Source organism: Paroedura picta, chromosome 7 (assembly GCF_049243985.1).
Source record: "Paroedura picta isolate Pp20150507F chromosome 7, Ppicta_v3.0, whole genome shotgun sequence".
NCBI lineage: Eukaryota > Metazoa > Chordata > Lepidosauria > Squamata > Gekkonidae > Paroedura > Paroedura picta.
Window position 1 is genome coordinate 104,599,424 of NC_135375.1, and position 17,625 is coordinate 104,617,048.

At 40.4% G+C, this 17,625-nt stretch overlaps 1 protein-coding gene across 1 annotated transcript in view; it reads left to right on the forward strand.

Annotated features, from left to right (window-relative positions):
* Nucleotides 1-17,625, forward strand: part of LOC143841965 (bridge-like lipid transfer protein family member 1) — a 59,047-nt gene that overhangs the window by 15,194 nt on the left and 26,228 nt on the right. The window contains exons 10-22 of the mRNA XM_077346514.1: nucleotides 2,093-2,251; nucleotides 3,318-3,563; nucleotides 3,789-3,882; nucleotides 8,617-8,823; nucleotides 8,971-9,209; nucleotides 11,232-11,476; nucleotides 12,424-12,674; nucleotides 12,822-13,060; nucleotides 14,107-14,351; nucleotides 14,583-14,833; nucleotides 14,981-15,219; nucleotides 16,314-16,558; nucleotides 17,079-17,184. Of these exons, the coding sequence (XP_077202629.1) occupies nucleotides 2,093-2,251; nucleotides 3,318-3,563; nucleotides 3,789-3,882; nucleotides 8,617-8,823; nucleotides 8,971-9,209; nucleotides 11,232-11,476; nucleotides 12,424-12,674; nucleotides 12,822-13,060; nucleotides 14,107-14,351; nucleotides 14,583-14,833; nucleotides 14,981-15,219; nucleotides 16,314-16,558; nucleotides 17,079-17,184 (2,766 nt within the window). The remainder of the gene's footprint in view (nucleotides 1-2,092; nucleotides 2,252-3,317; nucleotides 3,564-3,788; nucleotides 3,883-8,616; nucleotides 8,824-8,970; nucleotides 9,210-11,231; nucleotides 11,477-12,423; nucleotides 12,675-12,821; nucleotides 13,061-14,106; nucleotides 14,352-14,582; nucleotides 14,834-14,980; nucleotides 15,220-16,313; nucleotides 16,559-17,078; nucleotides 17,185-17,625) is intronic.

Below are 17,625 nucleotides of genomic sequence, written 5' to 3' on the forward strand. Positions count from 1 at the left end.
CTATTTTACATTTTATTTATTACAAAGTCTCTCTTTAAGTTAGGGGTGGGACATTTCTGGTAAAAAAAACTTCAGACCTCTGACACTGTCCTCATGCTTTTCCTGGTGCTTCCTGCTTCCCATGATCAGCATTTCAGGGTGCCCTTTGGGCTACAGAGGAGACGAGGAAGCTGACCTCACTGACAGAAATCCCTTCCATGAGTGGAGCTTTCCCACAATATTCAAGCTTATCTGTATTTTCAGAGCATTTTTTACATTTGTCCACACTGAATGTCCTCCTGGACTTCTGACTTTTAAAATAATCTGTAGAAGTTAGCTGGTGAGCAACCTACTTTCCTTGCTGAAAAAATACTCCTTAAATAAGAAGCAAAATCTTACTTATTATAAATCTTTGTTCTCAGTAGAGATTCTACTTTTCTTCTGGATGTGTGTTGTTTTTGTGGGAGGCAGGACAGTAACTTCACAAGGCTGAGGAACCTCTCTGTACAAGGATTCTTGTACAGCAAACACCCATCATGCCCCACCGATTAGTGATAGGCAGTAAACCCTTGAAACAAGAACATCAGTTGTTCAAGTAGAAGAGAACTTTAAGAAGTAGCGAGCTATTGCCATCTTCCCCACATGTGCTCAGGTGTTTAGCTAAGGTCAAAATATTCAGTGTCAGGCAGTAAACTGTCCTCTGATCTTTTTTGAGAAGTGCATATGGTAACATGACTTACATCTCTGGTATGAGAGTTTAATTGACACCTCTAAAAGCCTAGGTGTAGCTTATACACAATAGCCACAGAATAATTTTTGAAGTCTCCTGCTTCTATTTGCTACCTCCAAATTGTAAGAAGCCATAAACTGGCACTCAAAGTACCTCCAGAGAAACCCTTTAATCTGTGCAGAAGGCAGGTGTTTAAAGACAGTTTCATTGATATGGAAAGAGAAAAAGAAGAAGGGTTTTTTTTTTTGTAACCCACTTTTTAGTTATCGAAAGTCAAAGTGGCTTACAATTGCCTATTCTTCCTCCCCTGTGAGGTAGGTGAGGCAGAGAGAGCTCTGAGAGAACTAGACTGGCCCAAGGAGTGGGAATCAAACTCGATTTTCCAGATTAGAGGCTGCCACTCTTAACCAGTACATCAAATGGTTCCATAGCCAGAGTAAGTGTAGTGGGTGGGCCACCCCTATCAGGTTGGGAAACCTATAGTTCCACCTATGTGAGAGACTGTCTTCAATCAGGAGGTAATCCAGTTCCTGAAAGTGAAGTCTACCCTCTGGCCTTGAGTTGGAATATTACGACTGAGATGGACTGCTTTAGAGAAATGTACTTAGCTGAACATCTTGAACTTGCAGTTCTGAGCTCACTTACTTGGGAGAAAAGTTCATTTAAATCAGCAACCAATCAGACAGCGAGGGCTGTCTGGGAATTAAATGTCTTGAAGTCGTGCAGACGGTTTATGCATGGTATTTTCCAGCAGGATGCTTTTTAATTAATTCAAAACAGCAAGTAACAGTGATCCTTTAGGGGCAGTGGTCTGAGCACCAGCATCTTCAGAACAGGGACACAGAGATGAAGGTTCGTTAACTCAGTGAAGGCAGCCTTTCTCAGCCTTCTCACCACTGAGAAACCCATGAAGCATTCTTCTGGCTCCCAGAAACCCCAGAAGTAGTGTGATCGTGCAGAATATGTTGGGAAGCATAGCTGTGCATGCATGCACCTGGCCACTCCCCTTCCCACCTCCTCCAAGACCTAGCATTGGCCATTTTGGGAGGGGTGAGCAAGTTGACGTGACCATATATGGTCATATTACAAATAAATGTTTGTAATTTGTTAACTCCCACCCATTCTGGAAACCCTTCCAGGGCCAAGAAGAAACCCCAGGGTTTCATGAGTTAAGCATATGGCCACACAGCGAGGCCTGTTAAATATCCTGTTTTTGTATCCATGTTATATTAATTTAGTACTAACTTTGCAGTTGATGCTCTCTGTTTCCTTAGAATATGTTCTTGTGGCCAGGGAACTGAGAAAGTTTTATCCTCCTGTATTACTTGAATACCAGTTTTATGGGACATACAGTGAATTGTGTTGTATTTGATGTCCATTTAGTAAACGCAGTGCCCTCTGACATGTTGTCAGAACATCCTTTATTAACTGAGCCATCATCAGTGAGCTTTTACAACTGGATGTCAAATGCTGTGGGCAACAGAGGAAGTGTGGTTCAAGAATCTCCTGTCACCAAATCTGGACACAATAGTCTTCCAACAGGTATTAACTAGAAGCTTTAATAATGCATTTGTAAAAAAAAAAAAACTATTCCTGAAGTTTCTACATGAATGAGAAAAACATCGAGCACGGAATGGTGTCTTCAAATCATTTAAGTTTTGAACATAAGGAGAGTCTTCCTGAATGAGACCAAAGATCTAGCATGTTGTGTCTAATTTCAGTACCAACAGAGAGTGTATAAAATGGTTCTCCATCAACTGGCATTTGGGAGTGCAGGGCCCCTGAACACTCAGGTGCTCTTTAGCTATTGCATCCAATAGCCTTAAGTACCTGGATTATATTGCTACCTACAGTCCAATTAACTGAAGGCTAAAAGTGATGTCTGTGCCAGACCCTGATTTAAAACCACGAGGCAGCTGATATTTTCCAGAAGTGGAACATTCTGCAATGTTCTAATTTGCAATCTTTCTCACAAAACAATTAATAAAGGAGTTGACAATTTCTAGTTTTCACTAATTGGGGAACAGCTAATGGTTTTTATTTTTGCTATGCAATCAAAGTCCTGAAACTGTTCTTCGATAGAGAGATGGAGTGAACGCCACATGATGTGTATTTCACCTGATATTTACCAATGCTACTGTTCATAATATTCATACCGCTAGTAATTTCTTCTATATTTGTGCATTGTCAGCTTACACTGAAAGATGCAAAATCCTGCTTTAGGATGCTTAGGGCTAATCCTGCGTTGAGCAGGGGGTTGGACTAGATGGCCTGTATGGCCCCTTCCAACTCTATGATTCTATGATTCTATGAAAATGTCTTTCTCCTTGCACTTCAATTCAGTTCTTCATATATATAGCTATATAAAACTGAATAAGTCTGCAGTGTTCAGAACTAGGGATGATACAAGGGAATTAAGACAGACATGGTATTGTTTTGTAGGTGTGGCCCCAAATCTTCCCACTATACCTTCTATTTGTTAAAACATTCTATGAATCTTCTTACCTACAAAGTATGACACATGCATTGAATGCATAAGAAAAAGGATAACTATGAATTCTACTTTCTGTTCTTGTACTTCTGCTTTCCTGCTATCTGTTTTCTGTAGGTGTTCGGAGTCCTACTGAGTCTGCCTGTAGAGTAATATTTGAGAATGAGCTGGATAACAACAGCTTAAGCAGAACACAGAGAAAGCGCAGTTTAGTCACCTCTGAACCTCCGCATGTGACCTTGATAGTATTTCGAATAGGCATGGTGAATCGCATGCATCTTGAAGCAGGCATCGGTGGGCTAACAAGGGAAGCTGAGCTGAAGAGGATCCATGGGAGTTTTACACTCAAAGAAAAAATGAAAGGTAGATTGAGTATCTGAAAATACATTATTGTTGATCTTCTACGATAATAAAATTAAGACATAAGTAAAACATTTATTTCTTTATTCTGTTCTCGAACGATTACAGTAAGTGCATTTTGGCAATTAAAAATAATTATTCCTTTATGCTTTGCCTATGCTATTATGAAAACAAATGCAAACAGTATAAAATTTCACACAGGTTTAACCTATTTTTTTTAATTTAAAGATATACTTCATCAAAAGATGACGGAGACAAGTGCTACTGCTCACATTGGTGGTGTTACTATTGTTCTGTTGGAAGGGATCACACCAAATATTCGGTAAGTGCAAGTTAAAAAAAAAGTCAATGAAGATTCTCCAACCAGTTGGAAGGTCTCTGTTATACCCAAACAATATAACACGAAGAGCCGCACTATTTTCTTAGGCATTTAATTTAGCTGAATTTTAAAAATCTGTTATAGGCAAAAAAAAACTTAAGAGAGCAAACGGGCCAAGAAAGAAATGAGTTTTTCTGACTTCATTTTAGGTATATAATTGCACCCACAAATGATATTCAGGGAAAATAACATTAAATGTTACTAAAATTGTATAGTATTAAGGAGCAGCTACTTCATAGTGTGAAGTGGCTGGAATCTCAGAGGTTACCTATTCACATAATTTTTAGAACAATAATTGGAACCACCTTAAATCTAAAACCTAAAAGGTGAAGAATGATATCCCTCTGTCATTTACCACTTAGCTAGCACTTTGGCTCAATTGCCAGAGTCCCCAGGTTAAGGGCTGACCACTTTAGACCAAGCCATTGAGGGAGCTGAGCATAAATTCAAAAACTAGAGCGGTAGCCAAGGGCTTAGAGCAGGGGTAGTCAAACTGCGGCCCTCCAGATGTCCATGGACTACAATTTCCAGGAGCCTCTGCCAGAATTGTAGTCCATGGACATCTGGAGGGCCGCAGTTTGACTACCCCTGGCTTAGAGAGCCAGAACCCCCTCAGGTATGGAGCAGGTAGGGAGCATGAATGGATCTGAGAGATGCCAGGCAGGGCAAGTTCTGAAAACCCCCAAGCATTCTGTCCTTTGCCCATCTTCTGCTCGCTGTGAATTTATTCTAAATATGCCTCTTGTTTGCTCTCCCCTTTCCTTTCAACCTGAAAGTGATCATTTCAATTTTATAATGTGTGGTTTTTTCGTAGTAGGCAAATTTCTGAACGTTTTAAATCAAGAATTTAATGAGCTATGCAGCTTTATGACAATGGAGAATATTAATAGTGGTCTGGATCCTGTCATCCTGTTCTGCTGTCTGTTTCTATGTAAGGTGAATCCTGCTGATCAAATTCTTCTGCCCAAAGAGTAGGCTTTTGCATTAGCAGGAAGTTCCTATGCTGGAGCAGTGCAGCAGTATGAGTGAAACAGACTGAAAAGGTCCATCCAAATTGTGCTAGAGCCTCAGGACTCCCTGTGGAGAGTCTTAAAACAGTCGTTGCCTTCTTATGCCGTGTGTTTCATACGCAAAATGTATCTTTTCAGAGAACACTTAATTTGCTGTGCTGAATAATACTAATTGCTTCATTGTTTACAATGAACATCTGATGTCGATGCAGAGGTCTTCACCTATTCGTTCATGAACCTCACTTTGATAGCTTGCTTAACTGATCCACTTTTCCAGTGTTTCTCAGTTTCCACATTTCCTTTGAGTATTCTCTTTTGGTTTCCAGAAGATTGGTACGCTCTTTCCAGTACCTTCTTTTGAAACACCAGTACTTATCCTGAATTTTTAACTGACTTTTGAGGTATCCGAAAACCAGGGATCTCTTCACTCTTCAGAGCTAACTTCCTATTTGACTGGGGAGAGAAATTCTCCTCTAACTATAAGATCTATCTGTTACTTGCAGCAATATTCTGGGTTCAGATGTGTGCCCTCGCTATTTTTTTAAATCTCACTTTTTCATACTATAAAACACAGATCAACAAATTTAACACAAAAACACGATGTGACCGAAGAATTACACATAATTAATATCAGGTCTGCTATGAGTCCAACGTCAAGAGTTCAATATTGCTTAACAGCAGAGTGGAACAATATCATATATACGTTCATATTTATTTATTTAGATTTATATACCGCTGTTCCTGGGTGGGCTCACGGCAGTTTACAAGCAATAAAAGAATAAAAACAGAATAAAACCCCATAATTTCCCTTTAAAAAGGCAAAAAACCTACTAAGTATCTCATCCCCTCATCTAGCCAGGGGCCCACCTTCCCGTTAGGTATCAGATCAATCAGATGAACACGGGGGAATCCCAAATCAATTATAATTTCATGGTTCAACTCTCAAAAAAGTTAGGAACTGCCAGATACAGAATTGTACCACATATTTAATACAGTTTTGTCATCTTGTATGAAACTAGGAATCTGAAACAAAATAGCTTGGAATTACACATTGGAATTGGAATTAAAGAATACAGTTTAAAGGCACACTAAAGGAGAAATAGAGCCTCTTGTGGCGCAGAGTGGTAAGGCAGCAGATATGCTTTCTGAAGATCTGCCCATGAGGCTGGGAGTTCAATCCCAGCAGCCGGCTCAAGGTTGACTCAGCCTTCCATCCTTCCGAGGTCGGTAAAATGAGTACCCAGCTTGCTGGGGGGTAAACGATAATGACTGGGGAAGACACTGGCAAACCACCCCGTATTGAGTCTGCCATGAAAACGCTAGAGGGCGTCACCCCAAGGGTCAGACATGACCCGGTGCTTGCACAGGGGATACCTTTACCTTAAAGCAGAAATCTGAATGTTGCTTAGAGATAGGAGTATAGAAGAAACTCAAGTCCAATTTACTTCAGGAGCTGACCAGTCCTAAATTCTATCATTTTCTATGTGATATAGCACACGACTCTCCTCTGCCCATGTGTGCCCTGGCACTCTCTGTTATTTCTTTTTGTGTCTGCTGAGCTTTTCAGAAGATGGGTGGGGCCATTGTAAGGTAGGGCTAGTATGGAGATTGGTAAGGACCTGTGCTTTCCTTAGTCATTGCATTATTCTATCACCCTTCAGACTTCCCTTCGTCCCAGGAAGTTTGATTCCTGTGGCAGCCATTTTGGACTGGTGCTCACCTCTCAAAAATTGACAAAGGTGCACACAGGCTCGAAAACATTGCGAACCCTGATGCAGTAGTTGATCAGAAATGCTCCTTGTGTACCCAAAGCGATTTTGTGCATGAGAGATTTTGAAGTGACGTTGAAATTTATCAAAACAATGCATAGAAATAAGGGTTGGATTACTCCACATAAGCTACAGGTCTCTGAGCAAGGCTGCATGAAAGCAGTTGTTTCATCTAAGTGCACTACACAGAAGAAAACATTAATAAAATCTCTGGGACTTTCATATAATGGGTGTGATCAGCTTTTTTGCTCAGGCGTAGCCCATTTCTTTCTTTATCACAACACAAATAGCTTTTGTCCATTTAGATCCCATGACTCCCAACATAATGTTTTGCTGTCAGATTGGATCCTGAAAAAGCTTACTAGCTGCAGTTCAGAAGACCCGAGAGCACATGAGGTTCTAGTTGCTTTCTGAAGCGGTAAAAAAATGTAGGAGGAATTTCCACGTTCCAGAGCCAATAATGAATGTTCTGGCAGAGATTTTTCTGGATATCAGGTTTAAAATAGGGTTGAAAGCATGAAAGTTTACTCATTGAGCCATGCAAACGTACAATTAACTTTGAGTGAGGGATGGGAGTGGGTTTTCACTTGAATCAACTATATTCAAACCATAACCATGAGGGGTTTTTTTTGTCTTTTAAAAACATGCAGTGCTTTTTTGTGTTTTCAGCTCAGATCAGGAATATAATTTTTGCTGGCATATAATATAATATTTGCTGGCATATAAGACTACTTTCCCCCCCTGAAAAACATGCCTCCAAGTGGGGGGTCATCCTATACACTGGGTGCACTTCAATTGGGATAGACATAGCTGCTCATAGTGGCCTCCCAATGCCCGCCCGGTGCCCATAGTGGCCTCCCGATGCCCGCCCACCTCATTCTACATACCACCCAGTATCGCATGGTATCCAGTGCAGCCGTGGCGGGTCATCAGCATGGCTGCAGCGAGCATCAGCAGCAAGACAGGGTTGCCAGCCTTTTCGGTGTGACTGGCCCATTCTGCTCAGCGGGAAGCTGTGGCGCTCTGGCCCGCCCCTTGTCTACGCAGAGCTTGCACATGTGCACTTGCACACTAGTGCCGGTCACAGGGAGATGCAGGGGTGGGCCGGAGGCACTGCGGCTGCGCTGCGGCCGTACAATGGTGACAATGACAGGTACTGTAATGTAATATAACAAACTCTGTATTTTGAGTGGAAATGTCGTCTTATACTCTGGCAAATACAGTAGATGGTCATTAAAAGCTTGCATGTTGTGAAATAAGTGTTAGTGTTTTGCTAGATAACAGAATTATTTGATCAAGCTAGATGCGGCAAATTTCTCGTGTAGTAAGGAGTAGCAAAAATTGTTCATAAATGAAATAGAATAAAATGCAGATGCAGATCTATGCATGGTGTTTGTGTGTATGTATCTTTCCTATTCATACATGTACTGTTTTTTTTGTGTGGTGATTAAAATTATTTTGCTGTGCACGGCCATATACCTTGTTAAAAGCAATGACTGCATAAACTGACAATACACATCCATTAACCCGTGCTTAATTTGAGATCAATCTTTGGCTGATGTTTGCTCACAGCACCTATTTCAAAAGTTAAAGTTGTGGATTTGGAATCTCGCACATGTTTTCAGAACTCTGAATATTTGCACCTGTCAGTTTGCCAAATTTGTAAACTTTTTGAACTATGAAGTTGCCAGTGAGTAACTCCACATAGTCCAGTCTTCTGGATTTCATGGATGTGCTTTTAAGGAACTAGTATGTCATGTTTTACAAATTCAGCACGGTTTTTAATGTTCCTGATGCTGCTAATTCTTTAACTAAGTTTAATGTAATTCATTATTGATGCTAAATACGTTTCTGCATTTTGAAACTATTTTTAAAAACTGCAATTTTCTTCTTCTTAGAACGGTGGTGAAATGCAGCATTGCCAAATCACAGGGTCTTCACAGTGCCCCAAGAGGGCTGAAAACAAATAATGCTGCAGTATTCAAAGTTGGTGCTCTCAGTATCAACATTCCTCAACATCCAGCTGCCCTTCACAGCATGACGGTGCGGAGGTCTCATCAGCTTCCAAAACAGATCTCTGTCCTCATCAGACAGCCATCGACAGTGTAAGTATTTGACTCGACTTAGGTTGCCATTGGGAGATTTCCTGTAAATTTGCAGGGTCATGCCTATATTATGGATTATAATCAGGCAGCTGGGACCCAATGTTTATTGTGTGTCTAATAATTTGTGTTTCTTTGTAATATAAACAGACCGCAGCCTGCAAAAGAAGACACTGCAACGCCATTACCTGCAGAAAAGACGCCTACAAGCGTAAACCAGATGCCTATTGAAACCAGTGCATTTCCGCAGTTGCCTGAGGGCTTGGAGAAGAAGCCCACTGTTCTTAAATTCAGTGCCAGGATTGATGGAATTGCTATTGGAGCATCCCTCTTGCCATCCTTAAAAGCAGAGTACAAGATGGGAAGAATTAGAAGCCATGGAAGGACAGGTAACTGTTCCAATGAGCTTCATGGATCTCTATTTAGGGAATATCACAAATATCATGGCATCATTAAAAGATTCCACTTGTAATATATCACATAATAATTCTACTTGTAATGGGTACATTCAAAAGCATTGATGCTTTTAAGGAACTGAAATTGTAAAATTGCTGTAAGATTGCATGCTGAATTTGTAAAACATGACATACTAGTTCCTTAAAAATTAAATGAGAATAAAGTACAAAATTTAAATTATTCTCAAATATTTATAATGTAACTATCAGTCAATAATTATTGCAGTTTGAAATGCGGCTGATGGTTACAGTCCAGAGCAACACATGAGAAAATTTTCATGTACAGCATTTTGGCTGTTGTCATTTCCTAACAACAGCACTCCAATATTGCTAGGGAATTTCTTTAGAAACTTGAGAGGACAGCAAAAGCAATTCATAATGTGCCAGGTCTCGGGGAATGGGTCAGTTTAATGGGAAACCTTCCTAAATCCTATTGGGTGCTTTTTATGTTTTTGCTTATGAGTAAAGAAATGTGGATTCCTCATGGTTATGGTTCCCTCTCTGAGGAACATCATATTAGACATCTTGTTTAATGCAAGAACTAATACTAGTGGCTTTCTTTGGAGAATGTAGGAGGGCAGGACTCCCATTCTTTGTAATTTTGAAAACCTTTTACTATAAGTGTATATTATAATATTAAAAATCCCTTTGCCATACATGTCAGCAGCATTTTTTAAAAAAAAGAACAGCCATGAAGGCATATGAATAGTTCTCAGAATTTCCAACATGTTCACTGTGGTCTACATTTGCTAAAGTTTAACCAGTATATCTTTGCTCCACATATGAATCTTGGTGAAAATTTGATTGGGGTTTGGGATGAAACATTCCCTCCACACACAGGCAGTTTAACTGAGCTGCTTGAGCATCACTTGCAGAGAGAGAACAGGTAGCTTTGACCCATGGAACAGAAGATAGGTGGCTACAGGGGCCCTTGTGAGGAAGCGCGCCTGCCTATCCTGGATGGTGTGCAGCACTCTATGGCTCACTGTACCAGGAACCTAGGCGTGATTCTGGACACTTGGAAGTGTCCTCACAATGGAAGCCCAGATCACAAAAGTAGCGCGGCTGGCATTCTACCACCTCCACCAAGCCAAGCTACTAGCGCCCTACCTGGCCCCGGAACACCTAGCCACAGTGATCCATGCGACGGTCACCTCTAGACTGGACTTTTGTAACTCGCTCTACACAGGCCTGCCCTTAGTCTTGACCCAGAAGCTACAGCTGGTTCAAAATGCAGCAGCCAGGATCCTCACTGCAATACCGTGGAGATCCCACATCCGGCCCATTCTCCATCAACTGCAGTGGTTCCCAGTTGAATTCTGGATCAGACTAAAGGTTCTTCAAGGCCATATGCGGTCAGGGCCCAGTGTACCTGAGGGACCGCCTCCCTGCCTACGCCCCCAAAAGAGCCCTGCGCTCGACTGCTACCAACCAGCTAAAGGTCCCTGGCCCTAAAGAAGTCCGCCTGGTCTCAACCAGGGCCAGAGCATTCTCTGTTCTGGCCCCCACCTGGTGGAACGAGCTCCCGGAGAAGATCAGGGCCCTGACGGAGCTTAAACAGTTCCGCAGGGCCTGCAAGGAGGAGCTCTTCCGCCAGGCATTTGGTTGCGACCAGATATATATAACCAACAGCGACCAAAGGCCCCCTGCTCCCCGCCCCCCTCAGAGCACCACCTATACACCCTGGACCTGTTTGTATGTTGCAACGTTGAATTGTATATTGGTTACACAATTATGTTATATGTTTACAATTATGTTATTATTGCACCGTTACCCAAATGTTTTATAAGACTGTTCCATGTATTGTTCTTGTGTTATTATGTAAACCGCCCTCAGCCCCCGGGGAGGGTGGTATATAAATATAATAAATAAAAATAAATAAAAATAAATATTTCTGTAGTGATTTGTATTGCTAATGTATGATACTAAATTTAGCCATATCTCCTGGTTTTGCAGGTGCACAAAAAAGGTTTACATTTGAATTGCCAAATCACATGCTGCGATGTACTTTTAAAGTCTCTGCCACTGATATGTCTTCCATCCCTCCGTCAGCCAGTCTTAACCTTCCTCCTGTAACCCTGTCGGGTACATGCATCATGGAGGAGCATGACAGCTATACAGATCAGACATGGAGCACAGATGAGCTATCGACTAAACAGGGTTATTATCTACAGGGAAATTCCTCGCGTTGCGTTGCTGAGGTTTGTATTCAAGACTTCCACTATTTGGGAAAGTTATTTTATTATACATGAGTTTTAACATTTGTTTCTGCCTAGAACAGTATTTTTGTTGTGATGCTATAAACATGGTCCTCAGCCTTTTGTATCTAACTGTTCTGTCAGAGACACTGGGTCCCACCATGCTTTTTCTGAGAAGGAAATGTATATGTTTACAGGCTGTTTGTTATTATATTTATCATTGGGAATGAACAAATTAATAGTTATAGAGATCCTGTGTCAGGCTGGTGGTGCCCATAATACAGCTTGAAAACCTCTGCTGTGTTGTAAGACTGAAGCATACCTCTGCTGTTATCACGTAGATCTTTGCACACATTTTCCTTAGGCCTTTCATTCTGATGCATACCAAGCCCTTGACTATATTTCATGTGAGCTGATCAGGTAATCAAGATTGGACAGAATGTGTAGGGTGATTTTAAACTATTTGTTTGTTTGATAATTTATTTATTATATTTTACCGCCCTCTTCTTACAGCTCAGGGCAGTTTACATAACACAAGAACATGAACAAAATAAAAACAATAATAGAGACAGTAGTTGAGGTGATAGAAATGGCTAAGCTAAGTAACAACCAATAGTAACAATAACAGCAGTAATCATTGAACGTTAACATATCAACTGTAACTGTAACCCCATAGATCGGTCAATGCAGAATTACTCCTTATTCTATTTAATGGGCCCATCTGAATGAGAAGAGGGGTTTTCAAACAATAATTTTTAGTTAATGTGAGGGAGTTAGTAATTTGAATACATAGCTAGAAGAATTTCAGGAAGAACAGGTATCTTGGAAACGTTCAAAGGGCTAGAATGATCAAATATCTGCAGAATTCCTCAGAGAAGAGCCAGACCATAAAGATAACGGAGACATCAAGGTTTTCTGAATTATTAATCTTGCTATTTATTATCATTTAGAAATCTGATGGTGGTCCGCAATGTGGTGATGTCCACCGTCTTAGAGCGGTGGAGAAATGCAGCATTGCCAAATCACAGGCTCTTCACAGTGCCCCAAGAGGGCTGAAAACAAATAATGCTGCAGTATTCAAAGTTGGTGCTCTCAGTATCAACATTCCTCAACATCCAGCTACCCTTCACAGCATGACGGTGCAGAGTTCTCATCAGCTTTCAAAACAGATCTCTGACCTCATCAGACAGCCATCGACAGTGTAAGTATTTGACTCGACATAGGTGGCCATTGGGAGATTTCCTGTAAATTTGCCTGGTCATGCCTATATTATGTATTATAATCAGGCAACTGGGACACAATGTCTATTTTGTGTCTAATAATTTGTGTTTCTTTGTAAAATAAACAGACCGCAGCCTACAAAAGAAGACACTGCAACGCCATTACCTGCAGAAAAGACGCCTACAAGCGTAAACCAGACGCCTATTGAGACCAGTGAATTTCCACAGTTGCCTGAAGGCTTGGAGAAGAAGCCCATTCTTCTTAAATTCAGTGCCAGGACTGATGGAATTGCTATTGGAGCATCCCTCTTGCCATCCTTAAAAGCAGAGTACAAGATGGGAAGAATGAGAAGCCATGGAAGGACAGGTAACTGTTCCAATGAGCTTCATAGATCTCTATTTAGGGAATATCACAAATATCATGGCATCATTAAAAGATTCCACTTGTAATATATCTCATAATAATTCTACTTGTAATGGGTACATTCAAAAGCATTGATGCTTTTAAGGAACTGAAACTGTAAAATTGCTGTAAAATTGCATGCTGAATTTGTAAAACATGACATATTAGTTCCTTAAAAATTAAATGAGAATAAAGTACAAAATTTAAATTATTCTCAAATATTTATAATGTAACTATCAGTCAATAATTATTGCAGTTTGAAATGCGGCTGATGGTTAAAGTCCAGAGCAACTCATGACAAAATTTTCACGTACAGCATTCTGGCTGTTGTCATTTCCTAACAACAGCACTCCAATATTGCTAGGGAATTTCTTTAGAAACTTGAGAGGACAGCAAAAACAATTCATAATGTGCCAGGTCTCGGGGAATGGGCCAATTTAATGGGAAACCTTCCTAAATCCTGTTGGGTGCTTTTTATGTTTTTGCTTATGAGTAAAGAAATGTGGATTCCTCATGGTTATGGTTCCATCTCTGAGGAACATCATATTAGACATCTTGTTTAATGCAAGAACTAATACTAGTGGCTTTCTTTGGAGAATGTAGGAGGGCAGGACTCCCATTCTTTGTAATTTTGAAAACCTTTTACTGTAAGTGTATATTATAATATTAAAAATCCCTTTGCCATACATCTTAGCAGCAATTAAAAAAAAAAGAACAGCCATGAAGGCGTATAAATAGTTCTCAGAATTTCCAACATGTTCTCTGTGGTCTACATTTGCTAAAGGTTAAACACTTTATCTTTGCCACGTATGAATCTTGGTGAAAATTTGGTTGGGGTTTGGGATGAAACATTCCCTCCACACACAGGCAATTTGAGCAGCTTGAGCATCACTTGCAGAGAGAGAACAGGTAGCTTTGACCCATGAAGCAGAAGATAGGTGGCTATTTCTGTAGTTATTTGTATTGTTAATGTATGATACTAAATGTAGTCATATCTCCTGGTTTTGCAGGTGCACAAACAAGGTTTGCATTTGAATTGCCAAATCACAGGCTGCGATGTACTTTTAAAGTCTCTGCAACTGATATGTCTTCCATCCCTCCGTCAGCCAGTCTTAACCTTCCTCCTGTAACCATGTCAGTTAAATGCATCATGGAGGAGCATGACAGCTATGCAGATCAGACATGGAGTATAGATGAGCTACCGACTAAACAGGGTTATAATCTACAGGGAAATTCCTCGCGTTGCGTTGCTGAGGTTTGTATTCAAGATGGCCACTATCTTGGAAAGTTATTTTATTATACATGAGTTTTAGTAATTTGAATACATAGCTAGAAGAATTTCAGGAAGAACAGGTATCTTGGAAATATTCAAAGGGATAGAATGATCAAATATCTGCAGAATTCCTCAGAGAAGAGCCAGGCTATAAAGATAACGGAGACATCAAGGTTTTCGGAATTATTAATCTTGCTATTTATTATCATTTAGAAATCAGATGGTGGTCCACAATGTGGTGATGTGCACCGTCTTCGAACGGTGGTGAAATGTAGCATTGCCAAATCACAGGCTCTTCACAGTGCCCCAAGAGGGCTGAAAACAAATAATGCTGCAGTATTAAAAGTTGGTGCTCTCAGTATCAACATTCCTCGACATCCAGCTGCCCTTCACAGCATGACGGTGTGGAGTTCTCATCAGCTTTCAAAACAGATCTCTGACCTCATCAGACAGCCATCGACAGTGTAAGTATTTGACTCGAGATAGGTTGCCATTGGGAGATTTCCTGTAAATTTGCCTGGTCATGCCTATATTATGTATTATAATCAGGCATCTGGGACCCAATGTCTATTGTGTGTCTAATAATTTGTGTTTCTTTGTCATATAAACAGACCGCAGCCTACAAAAGAAGACACAGCAACGCCATTACCTGCAGAAAACATGCCTACAAGCGTAAACCAGACACCTATTGAGACCAGTGAATTTCCGCAGTTGCCTGAGGGCTTGGAGAAGAAGCCCATTGTTCTTAAATTCAGTGCCAGGACTGATGGAATTGCTATTGGAGCATCCCTCTTGCCATCCTTAAAAGCAGAGTACAAGATGGGAAGAATGAGAAGCCATGGAAGGACAGGTAACTGTTCCAATGAGCTTCATGGATCTCTATTTAGGGAATATCACAAATATCATGTCATCATTAAAAGATTCCACTTGTAATATATCACATAACAATTCTACTTGCAATGGGTTCATTCAAAAGCACTGATGCTTCCAGTCAGTTTTTCCACGGCTTTCCTTTGACGACTCCCTTCTCTGAGCTCTGTGTGTGACATGACAAGGATGCTTGGAGGAGACAGGAAAAGGCACAGGGTTTGAAATATTTTAGTTAAGATTTTTAAAAACTTAAATGAGAATAAAGTGCAAAATTTAAATTATTCTCAAATATTTATAATGTAACTATCAGTCAATAATTATTGCAGTTTGAAATGCGGCTTATGGTCACAGTCCAGAGCAACACATGACAAAATTTTCACGTACAGCATTTTGGCTGTTGTCATTTCCTAACAACAGCACTCCAATATTGCTAGGGAATTTCTTTAGAAACTTGAGAGGACAGCAAAAAAATTCATAATGTGCCAGGTCTGGGGGAATGGGCCAGTTTAATAGGAAACCTTCCTAAATCCTGTTGGGTGCTTTTTATGTTTTTGCTTATGGGTAAAGAAATATGGATTCCTCATGGTTATGGTTCCATCTCTGAGGAACATCATATTAGACTTCTTGTTTAATGCAAGAACTAATACTAGTGGCTTTCTTTGGAGAATGTAGGAGGGCAGGACTCCCATTCTTTGTAATTTTGAAAACCTTTTACTATAAGTGTATATTATAATATTAAAAATCCCTTCGTGTCAGCAGCATTTTTTTAAAAAAAGAACAGCCATGAAGGCATATGAATAGTTCTCAGAATTTCCAACATGTTCACTGTGGCCTACATTTGCTAAAGTTTAACCACTATATCTTTGCCACGTATGAATCTTGGTGAAAATTTGGTTGGGGTTTGGGATGAAACATTCCCTCTACACACAGGCAGTTTAACTGAGCAGCTTGAGCATCACTTGCAGAGAGAGCACAGGTAGCTTTGACCCATGAAGCAGAAGATAGGTGGCTATCTCTGTAGTTTGTATTGCTAATGTATGATACTAAATTTAGCCATATCTCCTGGTTTTGCAGGTGCACAAACAAGGTTTACATTTGACTTGCCAAATCACAGGCTGCGATGTACTTTTAAAGCTTCTGCCACTGATATGTCTTCCATCCCTCCGTCAGCCAGTACTAACCTTCCTCCTGTAACCATGTCGGTTAAATGCACTATGGAGGAACATGACAGCTATACAGATCAGACATGGAATATAGATGAGCTACCGACTCAACAGGGTTATTATCTACAGGGAAATTCCTCGCGTTGCGTTGCTGAGGTTTGTATTCAAGACTGCCACTATCTTGGAAAGTTATTTTATTATACGTGAGTTTTAACATTTGTTTCTGCATAGAACAGTATTTTTGTTGTGATGCTATAAACATGGTCCTCAGCCTTTTGTATCTAACATTCCAGCAACTGTTCTGTCAGAGAACCTGGGTCCCACCATGCTTTTTCTGAGAAGGAAATGTATATGTTTACAGGCTGTTTGTTATTATATTTATCCTTGGGAATGAACAAATTAATAGTTATAGAAATCCTGTGTCAGGCTGGTGGTGCCCATAATACAGCTTGAAAACCTCTGCTGTATTGTAAGACTGGAGGATACCTCTGCTGTTATCATGTAGATCTTTGCACACATTTTTAGTAGAAAGTTGTCTTAACAAATTTTCAATCTGGTTTACTTGAAGCGGGAAAATGTTTAGTGCAGGAATAGATTTTATCCCCCCCCCCCCTTTGTTCTTGAAGCCAGTTTTATCAGGCATTCGTTTATGATAAGCATTATCTTTCTCTGCCAGGTTGGTTCATTTGAACATAATCTTACCACAGACCTTTTGAACCACCTAGTTTTTGTTCAGAAAGTCTTCTTGAAAGAGCTCAATGAAGTGATACAGACGGTTTCAGGTAAGTGTAATGGCTTTTGAATTTTAGTCGAATGTTACTTTCTAGTAGATAGAACCAGCTTTTCCACTAGATCTCACACAATCCCCTTCTTTAGTTACAGCCCCCATACTACATGGCCTTTGTTCATTCAGAGAAGTCAGGCACCCCTAGTATCCCCCCCTGAAGAGCTGGGTGAGGGAGGGGCCGAGCGGGAAGAGAGGGGATGGGGGTCTGCCGCCAGGTACATTTTAACCACTGTGGGGTTTTAATTGTTCACATTTTTATCTTTGTGGGGTTTAACGTTGTGACTGTAACCTGCCCTGAGACAGTCTCGAGAGCAGCAGGATATAAATCAAATAAACAAACAAATAATCCTTCTTGTAGCATTTTAAAGGTCTTTTTTCACAAGTGGAAAAACTTGTCAAAACTAACCCATTGTTTATGGTTTAAATGAAGCAAGAA